Source organism: Onychostruthus taczanowskii, unplaced genomic scaffold (genome assembly GCF_017590055.1).
Source record: "Onychostruthus taczanowskii isolate IOZ18803 unplaced genomic scaffold, ASM1759005v1 scaffold61, whole genome shotgun sequence".
Classification (NCBI taxonomy): Eukaryota; Metazoa; Chordata; class Aves; order Passeriformes; family Passeridae; genus Onychostruthus; species Onychostruthus taczanowskii.
The window spans coordinates 6,399,932-6,412,813 of NW_024503790.1; the positions used below are offsets into that span (position 1 = coordinate 6,399,932).

At 56.9% G+C, this 12,882-nt stretch overlaps 1 protein-coding gene across 3 annotated transcripts; it reads left to right on the forward strand.

Annotated features, from left to right (window-relative positions):
* The first annotated feature begins 224 nt into the window (after window positions 1–224).
* On the forward strand, window positions 225–9,181 carry H6PD (hexose-6-phosphate dehydrogenase/glucose 1-dehydrogenase). Of its 3 annotated transcripts, none has more exons than XM_041419785.1 (7): window positions 225–265; window positions 385–496; window positions 1,689–1,830; window positions 3,105–3,760; window positions 4,802–4,919; window positions 6,408–6,677; window positions 7,322–9,181. In XM_041419785.1, the coding sequence occupies exons 4-7, from the start codon at window positions 3,134–3,136 to the stop codon at window positions 8,677–8,679; spliced, it is 2,373 nt and encodes a 790-aa protein (XP_041275719.1). In that variant the 5' UTR covers window positions 225–265; window positions 385–496; window positions 1,689–1,830; window positions 3,105–3,133; the 3' UTR covers window positions 8,680–9,181. The 3 variants fall into 3 exon arrangements, with proteins under 3 accessions (XP_041275719.1, XP_041275720.1, XP_041275718.1); XM_041419786.1 differs by lacking the exon at window positions 225–265 and having other exon boundaries at window positions 297–496; window positions 3,105–3,292; window positions 3,404–3,760; XM_041419784.1 differs by lacking the exon at window positions 225–265 and having other exon boundaries at window positions 297–496.
* The last annotated feature ends 3,701 nt before the right edge of the window (window positions 9,182–12,882 follow it).

A 12,882-nucleotide genomic window follows, 5' to 3' on the forward strand; every position in this document is an offset into this window, starting at 1 on the left:
CCCGGGGCCGGGGAGCGACAGCGCCGGGGGCGGGGGCGGCGGGCGGGTCCCGCTCGGTGCCCGGGAGCTGTGACAGCACGGGGATCATCCCTGTCACAGGTGGGCTCATCCCTGCCCCCCATGGGCTCAGCCGTGCCCCCCATGGGCTCATCCCTGTCACCCGTGGCTCATGGCTGCCACAGGTGGGCTCATGGCTGTCACAGGTGAGCTCATCCCTGCCCCCGATGGGCTCAGCCCTGTCACCCGTGGCTCATCCCTGTCACAGGTAGGCTCAGCCCTATCACCTGTGGCTCATCCCTGTCACCCGTGGCTCAGCCCCCCCGTTCCGTGCTCTGCCCACGCACTGGGCCAGGTTCCTCACGGTCCCCTGTCCTGCTTTTCCAGGGTTTTGGAAGCGGTGCTGTCACGATGCTGGGGCCAGAGCACACGGAGTGAGGCTGAGTCAGAGCCAGAAGGGCCAAACACGAATTCGTGCACCTCCCAACTTGCTTTGAATGTGAGTCTCCTCATTAAGGCTCGGATTTCTCCAGAAGCTGATGGTGAGGTCATTCCTGCCCTGCTGTTTGCACGTACAGAACACCAGTAGGGTTTCCCCAGTCCTCAGAGAATCCCAGAGCCCTTTCCTTGTGTGCAGAGCCCTGTGGGATCCCCAGGCCATGCTGATTTTCCATAGAACCATAGAATATCCTCAGCTGGAAGGGTCCCACAAGGACCATCCAAGTCCAGCTCTTTTGCATTTTTTCCCTAGAAATGAAGTGAGCTCCTGTGGACGGGAGCTGCAGTGGCTGTGCAGGGGAGTGCACAGCCAGGCTGCTGGGCCAAGCTCCTCTGTGTTTTATGTGGATCAGGCCCAGGAGTGTTTTCCTGAAGCCTGACAGAGTAACTTTGTTCTGCCTGGCTGGGGGATTTTTGGAGTGTTATTTTTTATTGGGAGCAGTAATGATTAGCTGATATGAAAGCAGTAAACAAACACTGCTGGGTTTACTGAGCTTATTCCGTGCAGTGTAGCTCAATATTTTGCAATTGGGAGGGTTGTGAAACTGCCTGTCTGTTGGTTTGGGAACACACGTGACTGTGGCTGAACCTGCCAGGAAGTTCCCTGGCTAATTCCCATTTTTCCATGGGTCTGGAGCAGCATGGCCCACCCAGAGCCATCCCATTCCTCGCTGTGCCTGCCCCAGCCAGCACAGCAGGGCTGCCAGGGTGTCAGTGCCTCTGGTTCCTGGGCAAAGGTTGCTCAGGAAGTGCCAATACCCCTTTATTGCACTGAGGAACTTTTGTCATCTGTGTCATAACCCCACAGCAGGGGAAGGGGAACCAGAGAATCATTTATTCTGCAGGCAGAACCTCAGCAGTGCCCCTTGGCAGCTGGCTGGCTTCCCTCAGTGGGTCCAGGGAGCTCAAAGAGCGAGGAGAGAAGGGAAGGAGGGCAGACAGCCACGGCACAGGGCTGGGCAGAGAGCAGTTAAACTTACAGACTGCATTTCAGCTGGGTGCAGCTGTCTGGGAGCAGGAATTGCCACCCTGCCTGTGTTTTACCTGCTCACAAACAGCAGCCAAAGGCTCCAGCACAGCCAGCAGGGCAGGACTGCGAGCACGGCTGTGCTGGGACCTTGCTGGGACCTTGCTGGCTCAGGCACTTTTGGTTTTTTCTCTGTTGTAATTGGCTCTTTCCTCCCGTTTTCCAGGAAGGGAACAGCCTGCCTTATCTGTCCTGCACACCTGAGCACTGATCAGAGACACCCAGTCACAGGAGGAGCAGGATCTGTGCTGGGACAGGCTGGGCAGGAGAAACATCTCCAGCTGCTTTTGTGGTCTCTAAAGCTACAGGTGAGTCTGCTGGAGAGAAACACAAGATTTCTGCAGACCAGTTCAAGCTGCAGACAGGGAGAGATATCCAGATGTTGCTTGTAGTTATTTAGTTATCATCATTTATTGACCAGAGCTCAAAGTTTTTAAAGTAAAGAACATTGTGTGCTGTGAGGGCTCTGGTCCAACTAAACACAGCTTATGAAATGACATTAAGGGAAGGAGATAGCCAGTGTGAGAGCTGCTGATATAATACCTGATGTAATGAGAGCAGCACAGTGGTTTAGTCACCCATGCAGGAGTGACTAAACCTCTCTTCAGTGACATTACATCTCTGGAGATGCAAAGTCATTGCTGTGTTTCTCAGTGTAAGTGCTAAATCTGTCTTTTCTCTTAAAAACAATTTAATTTTGAATAACTACGAGTGAGCAAAGGGACTTCTTGGCCTGGCTGCAGTGGTTTGAATGGGCACTGAGTGGAGAAGGGCAGAACAGGACCTGCTCTTCAGTGGTGGAGGCTGCAGGAGGCAGAGCACAAACCCCAGGCTGTCTCCTGGCCACAGACACAGCACCATGAGGCAGCATCTGGACTGGCTCACATCAATCTGAGGGCTGAACTTCTTCCCCAGAGCTGGTTTTTTATCACACCAGTCTCCCAGCAGCCATTAGAACCCAGTTCAGTGGTGGGGCACAGGAGCCAGCAAGTGAAAGAAGAGGAGCCTGGGGCTGCCAGTGCTCGTGTTTGTCCCTGAGCTGCTGTGACAATATTGACATGAAGCCATGCCAAGGCAGCCCAGCAGTCCCAAGCAGGATGTTGGAAGCAGGATTCAGTGTGCACGTGTGCTCGGGGCGCAGGCAGTGTGCTCCTCTGTGGCCAGCTCTGAGGTTTGGATGAAAATGGGTTCCAGTTTGTTTCCCTGTGCAAAGGCACTGACACCCCCTCAGCTGTGGGAACAGTGCTGCCCAAGGGCCTTCAGCACACACTGCCTTCCACTTCTGGTGTGCAGAAGGAGGCTGCAGGTTTGTCAGGAGCCCAAATTACTGCCTTGATTCAGATCAAGGGGAGGAGAGGCTGTTGGGTGGAGGCGCCAGGCAGAAGCCCCTGGCTCTTCTGGGGGTGCAGAAGGAGGCTGCAGGTTTGTCAGGAACCCAAATTACTGCCTTGATTCAGATCAAGGGGAGGAGAGGCTGTTGGGTGGAGGAGCCCCTGGCTCTTCTGGGGAAAGCAGGTACTTTGTGTTGTGTTCTGCAGTGCCACAGCATGGAATGATTAGTGTTTTTATTCCTGCCCTGTAGTGTTCCTGGCTGCCCCTCTTCTCCCCAGGATGCTGGGGAGGGTGCTGTGCACGGTGTTGTTCGTGGGAGCCCTGCCATCCGCAGCTGCAGCATCCCAGGGCCACATCTCCGTGGTCCTGCTGGGAGCCACGGGCGACCTGGCCAAGAAGTATTTGTGGCAGGGTCTATTCCAGCTCTACATGGACCAAGTGAGCAGTGGCCACAGCTTCACATTCCACGGGGCTGCCCTGGCAGCTCCGGAGCCGGGGCAGAGGCTGATGTTCGACGTGCTGAAGAAGCTGTCCTGCCCCCCGGACCAGGCTCCCGACCGGTGTGCCGTGCTCAAGGACCAGTTCCTGAAGCTGAGCCAGTACCACCAGCTGAAGACCGCCGAGAACTACGCAGCCCTGAGCAGAGAGATCGAGAGCCTGCTTCGCCAGGAGGGGCTGCAGGAGGCTGGCAGGATCTTCTACTTCTCCGTGCCCCCGTTTGCCTACACGGAGATCGCGGGGCACATCAACGGCAGCTGCCGGCCGCGCGCCGGGGCCTGGCTGCGCGTGGTGCTGGAGAAGCCCTTCGGCCACGACCTGCGGTCGGCCCAGCAGCTGGCTGCACAGCTGGCAGGCTTCTTCAGGGAGGAGGAGATGTACCGTGTGGACCATTACCTGGGCAAGCAGGTGAGCAGCCCCCGGCAGCCGGAGGGGCTCGGTGCCTGGGAGACTGCTGGTGGTTAGTTCTGTGTTTGGTGAGAGCGTTGTTCCCCTCCCGAATCCATGCTGAGCCTCTCTTTGTGATCCAGAGCCTCCATTTGCTCCTGGAATCCTGTGTCTCTGTCCTGGGAGAGCAGAGATGTGCAGACCAAAGCAGGGCTTCGTGCTGTTGGGGTGGTGAGGGTCCCTTCTGCAGAGCAGGGCTGGGCTCCGTGCCTGGAGCAGAGATGCAGAACTCCTCTGGCCTCCTCCCCAAGGTCAGGGCTTTGGTTTCGCTGGGTAAGCAGCACCTGTCCTCTCCCAGCTCCACATCTCATTCCACACAGGCCTCTCTGCTTAGCCATGGCTTCTGGAAGCACTCCTTCATTTGATATGATAAGGAGCTGATGGGATGTTCGTTCTGGGGGATGCTTAGGGAAGGTTTCTTCCTGCCCTGAAGGGCTGTCTGCTGCAGGTACAGCTCAGGATGTGGAGCTGCACTGTCCCACAGGGAGTGTGTTCAAGGACACGCCATCCTTGTTTCTCAGGAATGTGGTGCCACACTTTAAAGCAGCCTGTTCCAGCCAAGGCAGTGTGGCCAGGTTTTACTCAGAAGTTGCATGTCCAGCTCTGGAGAGCATCTCCACAGAGAGGGGGGATTTCTTCTGTTTTGTTTTAGGGGTTTGTCTCCCCAAAAGAGCAGATGGCTTTAGTGGTGTAAGCATCTGAAGTGATGTATTTCAGCACTTTGGAGCCTTACACGTCTGACTCAGCCCTTTGTCCTCTGACAGACTGAGTGCTCTGCAGTTTGTAGTTCAGCCTTTTCACATGAAACCTCAAAACACCTCAGAAAGACCTTTAATGTCTGCTCTGAACAGCCTCTGGCGACCTTCCTGTGCACCACTGCAGGCTCTGCTGCCGCTTTTCTCCTCTCTGACCCACTCTGCTCTGCTGCGTGGGGCAGGGAGGCAGAGGCACCGTGGCAATCTGCCAAGTTTTTATTGGCTCTTGGAACTTTTCCCCTCACAGGCTGTGGCCCACATCCTGCCCTTTCGGGATCAGAACCGACGGTTTCTGGACCCAATTTGGAACCGACATCATGTGGAAAGAGTGGAGGTTGTCTTGAAGGAGACTGTGGATGCTAAAGGTTGGTGAGGCATGTGCAGGGTGGGTGAGGCTCCTCAGCAATGGGGAGGTGGCCCTTGAGGTGCTGCTGGTACAGAAATACAAAAGGAACAGGTGAATGGTGTGTTGCTCCCTGGAAACAGAGAGGGACTGTCCCACCCTTCCTGTGCTGGAGACTGACTCACTTCCAGGTAGAATTGCTGCCTCTAAGGAAAAAATCCATTTGTAATTCATCTGGGAGAGGGGGCAGAATCCCCCCCTTTTTCTGCTGCAGAGCTCTGGGGGATTGCTGACCTTGCTATCCCAGGTCTTGGTCAACAGCCCTGGGTTTGGAATTGATGCAGTCTAAGGCCACTTCAGCTGTCCTGCTGTCCTGTCAGACCCCAGGCTCACCCGAGTGTGCCTTTGTACTGTTCTTTGGGAGGTGTTTGTGCATCTCCTGCCGGGATGTTTCTGTCCCTGGGCCAGTCTGGCTTTGCCTGCCTGTTTGTGTCCCCTCCTCTCTGTGGTAGGAGCACTGCAGAGGGACAGTCCCAGCCCAGAGAGGCGGCGTGGGGCTCCTGCTGAAGGACACGGCTGCACTGCCTGCCTGCAATGCTGCAGCATCCCCTCTGCAGTGCTCAGCACAAAGCTCCTGGGCTGGGCTGCTGCCTGCAGCACTCCTGGCCACGGCAGGTGCCCTGGCTGCTGCACCAGCAGGACTGCTTCCCCTTACCTGTGCCTCCCTCACTCAGCCACCACAGACTCAGTTAATGCAGTTTTGTCAAACTTGGGGTGGAATCTTTGGTTTGGCAGCCCAGAGCTCACCTGAGCCTGTTTGTGGGAGAGGGGTGCACTGCAGAGAGGTTTAGGGAGAGCTGCTTTGTCTGTGCACAGCTCCAGCTACTCCCTGTGCCCTCCCCCTCACTGAACAACTTTGTCATTTGATGTCATTTGTCATTTGATGTCATTTGATGTCTGTTTTCCCCTGTGCAGCTTCAGCTGGCAGCCTGGCTCCCAGCAAGTCTGCAGCATTGATCCCATTACTGAATGTGCCTTTGGACTGGGGGGGAGAGAAATGATCAGTCAGTGGGGGGAGCCTGTGCTCGTGATGCAGCCTGCTGCTGGTGACACACAGCCTTGAGTCACTCCAGCAGTGCACTGTCCTTCTGCCACTGTTCCCTCCTGCACGAGAAGCCAGGCAGGGAAAGGGAAGCGTGGCTCTGTGCACGAAATTTTGTCTCCCAAGGGTATGGCTCAGCCAGAGCCTTCTGAGGGCAGGAAAACCATCTCGTCCTGCTGCAAGCAGTGATAACTCCCACTAGGACAGGTTGCCCAAAGCCCTGTCCAACCAGACCCTGAACACAGCCAGTGCCAGGACACCCACAGCCTCGCTGAGCTGATTGCTTCAGGTTAATTGCTGGGTGGGGAGGAGAGGAGCTTGGAGCTTTGCTGTGCCTGGCCCCACGCTGAGATGCAGGCAGGGGAGCCAGGTCACCTGAGCAGCATTTTTCCTCCTCGCCGTGCCCAGGCCGCACCAGCTTCTACGAGCAGTACGGGGTGATCCGGGACGTGCTGCAGAACCACCTCACCGAGGCCCTGATGTTCCTCGTCATGGAGCTCCCTGCCAACGTCAGCAGCGCCCAGGAGGTGGTGCAGCACAAGCTGCAGGCCTTCCAGTCCCTGTGGGGGCTGCAGAGGGGCAGCGCCGTGCTGGGGCAGTACCAGGCCTACGACAGCCAGGTGCAGGAGGAGCTGCCCGAGGCGCGGGGCTACGTCAGCACCACACCAACCTTTGCAGGTGAGGCTTTGGGCTGGGCCCTGGCCAGGGGAGCAGTGAGAGCTGAGGAGAGCAGGAGCTGTGAGCGCTGCAGTACCAGCCCCATGGCCCTGGGGCTCACTGCTGGCTCTGGGATGTGCCCAGGCAACCACTGACCTGGTAACTGGGAGCTGGACAAAATAGTGCTGTTATTGTGTCAGTTAACCAGTGATCCAGGGAATGGGAAGTGTAAGGGCTAAGGCCTATTATTATAAGATCTCTGCAGTTTTTAGAAGTGGCCTGTAAACTCCTTTGCCTTCCCATAAACTTGAGTTGAGAGGTAAAGCTTTATTGTCTGTGATGAGTGAGCCACGAAGCCATCTCCAGCCATGCTGTGAGCATGAAGAGAATTGTCTAAATGATGCTCATGCTCAGAAACTGGTTTCCTGCCAGATGAAAGGAGGCTGAACAAGTGGGATAGCTGGGAGGGTGTGAGAATCATGGATGGCCTGTGTGGGAAGGGACCATGAAGATCATCGAGTTCTGGGTAGGCAGTGAAGTCATGGAAGGGCTGAATGTGGAGCTAGAGACACAGTGGCTACCAGAGGAGCTGAGGAGGTGGGCAGGTGCTGGAGATGACCCAGGAGTGCCTGCTGCTCAGGTGTGGTGGGTGTCTGTCCTTGCAGGAGTGCTGATCCACAGCCACAGCCCGCGCTGGGAAGGGGTCCCGTTCCTCCTCACCTCCGGGAAGGCTCTGGATGAGCGGGTGGGCTACGCCCGCGTCCTCTTCAGGAGCAGGGCCTACTGCCCTCAGAGCGGCACTCTGAGGGATGCAGGGCTCAGCCAGTGTAAACCCAAGCAGATCATCTTCTACTTCGGGCACGGCGCTCTCAACACCCCTGCTGTGCTGGTGAGCAGGAACCTCTTCCAGCCTGCCATGCCCAAAGACAGCTGGAAAGAAGCGGGGGCTCGGTCAGACCTGCACGTCTTCGGACAGCCACTGTCTGATTTCTACGTGTACAGCCCTGTGAAGGAGAGGGATGCCTATTCCGTCCTCATCTCCCACATCTACCACGGCAGGAAGGATTTCTTCATCACCACGGAGAGCCTGCTGGCCTCCTGGGCCTTCTGGACCCCTCTGCTGGACAGCACCTCCCGCCAGCCCCCGCGCCTCTACCCCGGGGGCGTGGAGAACCAGCAGCTGCTGGACTTCGAGATGGTGCCCGGGGGAGTGGCGTTCACCCTGCCAGAGCCAGCAGAGCTGCTGAACCCCAGCGGGCAGCTGCCAAGTGACTTCAGGGCCATCCAGTCCAAATTCCGGCAGAGCCCGCTGGTCTCGGCCTGGGCCGAGGAGCTGATCGCCCAGCTGGCCTCCGACATGGAGGAGGCGGCCGTGAGGAGCGTGGCCCGCTCGGGGCAGTTCCACCTGGCCCTGTCGGGCGGCTCCAGCCCCGTGGGGCTGTTCCAGAGGCTGGCCAGGCACCACTACAGCTTCCCCTGGCAGCACAGCCACGTGTGGCTGGTGGACGAGCGCTGCGTGCCCCTGACCGACGGCGAGTCCAACTTCCTGGGCCTGCACCGGCACCTCCTGCAGCACGTCAGGGTGCCCTACTTCAACATCCACCCCATGCCCGTGCACCTCAACCGGCGCCTCTGCGTGGAGGAGGACGGCGGCGCCGAGCTCTACGCCAAGGACATCGTGGCCCTGGTGGCCAACGCCAGCTTCGACCTGGTGCTGCTGGGCGTGGGCGCGGACGGGCACACGGCCTCGCTCTTCCCCCGCTCCGAAAGCGGCCTGGAAGGGGCTCCCACCGTGGTGCTGACCGAGAGCCCCGTCAAGCCTCACCAGAGGATGAGCCTCAGCCTGCCCCTCATCAACAGGGCCCGGCGGGTGTTCGTGCTGGTCCTGGGCAAGGGCAAGCACGACATCACCACGCTGCTCAGCAGGGTGGGCCGCGAGCCCCGCAAGTGGCCGATCTCGGGCGTCAGCCCCAGCTCTGGCCAGCTGGTCTGGTACGTGGATTACGAAGCTCTGCTGGGGTGATGCCTGGCGGCGTCCCTCCCGCCTCGTCCGCGTGGCCTGGCTTGTCCTGCACCGTGTCCTCGTTGCCAGCAGCAGCCTCACCCCTGACCCTCCCTTCGGGGACATGCACGGCCTGCGGCAGCGCTGGGCTGGAGCCTGGGGGAGCCGGGCTCAGGGGGCAGAGCTCAGGAGGAGCCAGAGCCCAGTGCAGCCTCTCTGGCTCTGCTCCGGGCCCTCACTGGGACTTTGGACAAATTGCTTCACCTTGAAGTGCCTCAGTTCTCCTGTCAGGCCTTACTGGCATGTCACTACCTCACAGGCGCTTCGGGGGGCTTGTTAAATCAACTGCCTGCCAAATTCTTTCTAATTTTATGTAATTCTCAGGCTAAAAGACAACAGTACCACATTCGTCCCTGCCCTGCTCAGCCTGGCTGGGCCAGAGTTGTTGTGTCAGGGCAGTGATGGTGGTGTGCACGTGGATGTGTAACCCTGGGTGTTTTGGGGCTCTGAAAATAAGGGGGGCAGGCTACTCAGCCTGGCTGGGCCAGAGTTGTTGTGTCAGGGCAGTGATGGTGGTGTGCCCTGGATGTTTTGGGGCTCTGAAAATAATGGGGGGCAGGCTGAGGAGTGTGGCAGCTCACACAGCTGCTGTTTGCCAGCACTGCAATAATTACTGAGGGAAAGCTTGGTGCTCAGAGCAATTGTTGGGTTTAGCTAGCAGAGAAATCTTCTATTTTTAAGCAAAAGATGCCCGCGTTAACTTCATTCCAGTTCTTTTGTATTTGGTGTGAGGGAACAAGTTTTAATGAAAAAGTGACCTATGAGAGAGTAACTATATTGTTATGAATAAGAGTTTATTCCTGTCTTACAGGTGACTGTGGCATTAGAGTTTTCTTATTTTTGCACACTCGCTTGGTAATATGTGGCTGGCAACTCTTGAAATGAACACTGAAAGCTTTATTTGCACTTTGAAATTAGCACGTGGGTTTTTCCCCAGGGAGCTACTGTTTTTGCAGGTGAAAATAGGGTTTATTTCTGAAGTCTCTATCTAGTGGGTCACCCCAAAAGGTATCCGAGATTTTATTAAAATCCATTAAAAGTTTCCACATGTTTTCCTTGGTGAATGGAGCTATCTAGGTTGTTTGGGGGATTTTTCAGAAGGGTATTTTTTTTCCACACAGACAGTTTCTGTTGAACTCTTTAATACTTAGCATTTGCTAAATGAAAACCAAATATTTTTGAATATACAAAATTTATGACTGGAAAGAGAGAGACTGGATGGGAAGAAGGGTTAAATGAGCAACAAATCTGATGAGGAGGAATGGTAGCAATCCACCGGGCTGATGGCCAAGGAAGCAGGGCTATTTTTATTTTGTGAAAGTTATTAATAGAAGGTGTTCACCTTCTTGAGAGCTTGTATTAACCTTTCTTTGCAAAGGCAGCTCCATGGAGTAACTTCTTGCAGTCTGTTTCTCCCATAAGTGATTATTGATACTAAATTTTATTCATTTTTTTAAAAATCAAGTGCATTCCTACAATTCAATGGTATGATTATATGTTTTACAGAAAACAAACACTGGAAATAACTAATTTTTCACTTCAACTTTTATAAATCAAATTGTAAAAATTTTTTTCCCATGAGTAAAGTTTTGTGATTCTTTTCATGTTGTTTAATGAATAAAGAATTATATTTATTAAAAAATAAGTAGTTTTTAACCAGAAGTGTCTTTTAATTTCTTCCAGAGATGGGTGGTCTTTCCCTGTCCTCCTGCTGAGTGAAGTTGTAGGGTTTTAGTTGTGCAAAGTGGACAATGTCGCTGCAGTATTAAATGTTCACTCTGACTCTTGCTTTTTGTTTTTTCTTTTTGTTGTCTCGTCCAGGCAAGGCCAGGACTTTTCAAAACAAGGAGCAGCCAAAGCCCTTTTAAGGTGAGAAGATGGAATCACCCAGTGCTGTGCAGGGTGCTGGGATGGCCAGGCTCAGGAAAGCTTCCCCTGATCCACTTTTGCTCTGAGTTGCATTTCCATGGACCCTGTCAGCACAGCACAGAGCAGAGCAGCCCCTGCTGAGTGTCCAGCACTCAGAGCTGCCCTGGCTGAGTGTCCGAGTGTCCAGCACAGAGCTGCCCCTGCTCAGGGTCCAGCACGCAGAGCTGCCCCTGCTCAGGGTCCAGCACGCAGAGCTGCCCCTGCTCAGGGTCCAGCACGCAGAGCTGCCCCTGCTCAGGGTCCAGCACGCAGAGCTGCCCCTGCTCAGGGTCCAGCACGCAGAGCTGCCCCTGCTCAGGGTCCAGCACGCAGAGCTGCCCCTGCTCAGGGTCCAGCACGCAGAGCTGCCCCTGCTCAGGGTCCAGCACGCAGAGCTGCCCCTGCTCAGGGTCCAGCACGCAGAGCTGCCCCTGCTCAGGGTCCAGCACGCAGAGCTGCCCCTGCTCAGGGTCCAGCACGCAGAGCTGCCCCTGCTCAGGGTCCAGCACGCAGAGCTGCCCCTGCTCAGGGTCCAGCACGCAGAGCTGCCCCTGCTCAGGGTCCAGCACGCAGAGCTGCCCCTGCTCAGGGTCCAGCACGCAGAGCTGCCCCTGCTCAGGGTCCAGCACGCAGAGCTGCCCCTGCTCAGGGTCCAGCACGCAGAGCTGCCCCTGCTCAGGGTCCAGCACGCAGAGCTGCCCCTGCTCAGGGTCCAGCACGCAGAGCTGCCCCTGCTCAGGGTCCAGCACGCAGAGCTGCCCCTGCTCAGGGTCCAGCACGCAGAGCTGCCCCTGCTCAGGGTCCAGCACGCAGAGCTGCCCCTGCTCAGGGTCCAGCACGCAGAGCTGCCCCTGCTCAGGGTCCAGCACGCAGAGCTGCCCCTGCTCAGGGTCCAGCACGCAGAGCTGCCCCTGCTCAGGGTCCAGCACGCAGAGCTGCCCCTGCTCAGGGTCCAGCACGCAGAGCTGCCCCTGCTCAGGGTCCAGCACGCAGAGCTGCCCCTGCTCAGGGTCCAGCACGCAGAGCTGCCCCTGCTCAGGGTCCAGCACGCAGAGCTGCCCCTGCTCAGGGTCCAGCACGCAGAGCTGCCCCTGCTCAGGGTCCAGCACGCAGAGCTGCCCCTGCTCAGGGTCCAGCACGCAGAGCTGCCCCTGCTCAGGGTCCAGCACGCAGAGCTGCCCCTGCTCAGGGTCCAGCACGCAGAGCTGCCCCTGCTCAGGGTCCAGCACGCAGAGCTGCCCCTGCTCAGGGTCCAGCACGCAGAGCTGCCCCTGCTCAGGGTCCAGCACGCAGAGCTGCCCCTGCTCAGGGTCCAGCACGCAGAGCTGCCCCTGCTCAGGGTCCAGCACGCAGAGCTGCCCCTGCTCAGGGTCCAGCACGCAGAGCTGCCCCTGCTCAGGGTCCAGCACGCAGAGCTGCCCCTGCTCAGGGTCCAGCACGCAGAGCTGCCCCTGCTCAATGTCCGAGTGTCCAGCACACAGATCTGTCCCTGCTCAGTCTGCAGCACACAGAGCTGTCCCGGCTCAGTGTCCAGCACACCGAGCAGCCCTCGTTTGCAGAGGAATCGCTGCTGTGCCTTTCCTCGCTCCTCTCTGCAAGCCCAGAGCCGCTCTGGAGGCAGCAGAGGGTGCTGCTTGCCCGTGCTGCTGGGAGCCTTTCCCAGCCCTGTCGTGCCGGAGGAGCCCGGCTGTGTGTGACACCAGCGCAGGGGTGTCGGGAGTGGCCCCTTTGTGCACCTGCAGGACTGTGCCAGCAGTGAACCACTGTGGTTTCGGGGTGCTCCCCTCGTGAGGAGACAGTCACCGACAGTACCTCAGGTGACTCGGCCCTGCTGGGGTTGTAAGTGCTGCTCTAAGGACAGGGAGGAAATTCTGCTCCCGTTACATATATCCCATCCTTTAAGGCACCCTCACATCCAGCACCCTGTGCTGAGACAGAAAGGCAGAGGAGTCGTGAGAGGAGCATCACAGCACGACTCTGCTCTCCAGGTGAACGCAAAGCAAAATACCTGGGTTCTGCTTTCTTATTTTTATTTTTTATGAAGGGTTTCGTTTCATTCAGCAGCTGCATTTACTTGTGTTGCAGTGTGTGAAGTGCTGTGCTGGCTGTGCTGGCATCTCAGTTCTCAAGAAGGGACTAAAACGAAGATAACCACTTCTTTTTCCTGCAAAGCGCCCCTGGGGAACACCTCTTTTTTCTCCTCCATCCCACTCTCTTTTACTCCCTTCTCCACCCCATCTTCCAGCTGGGCAGGGT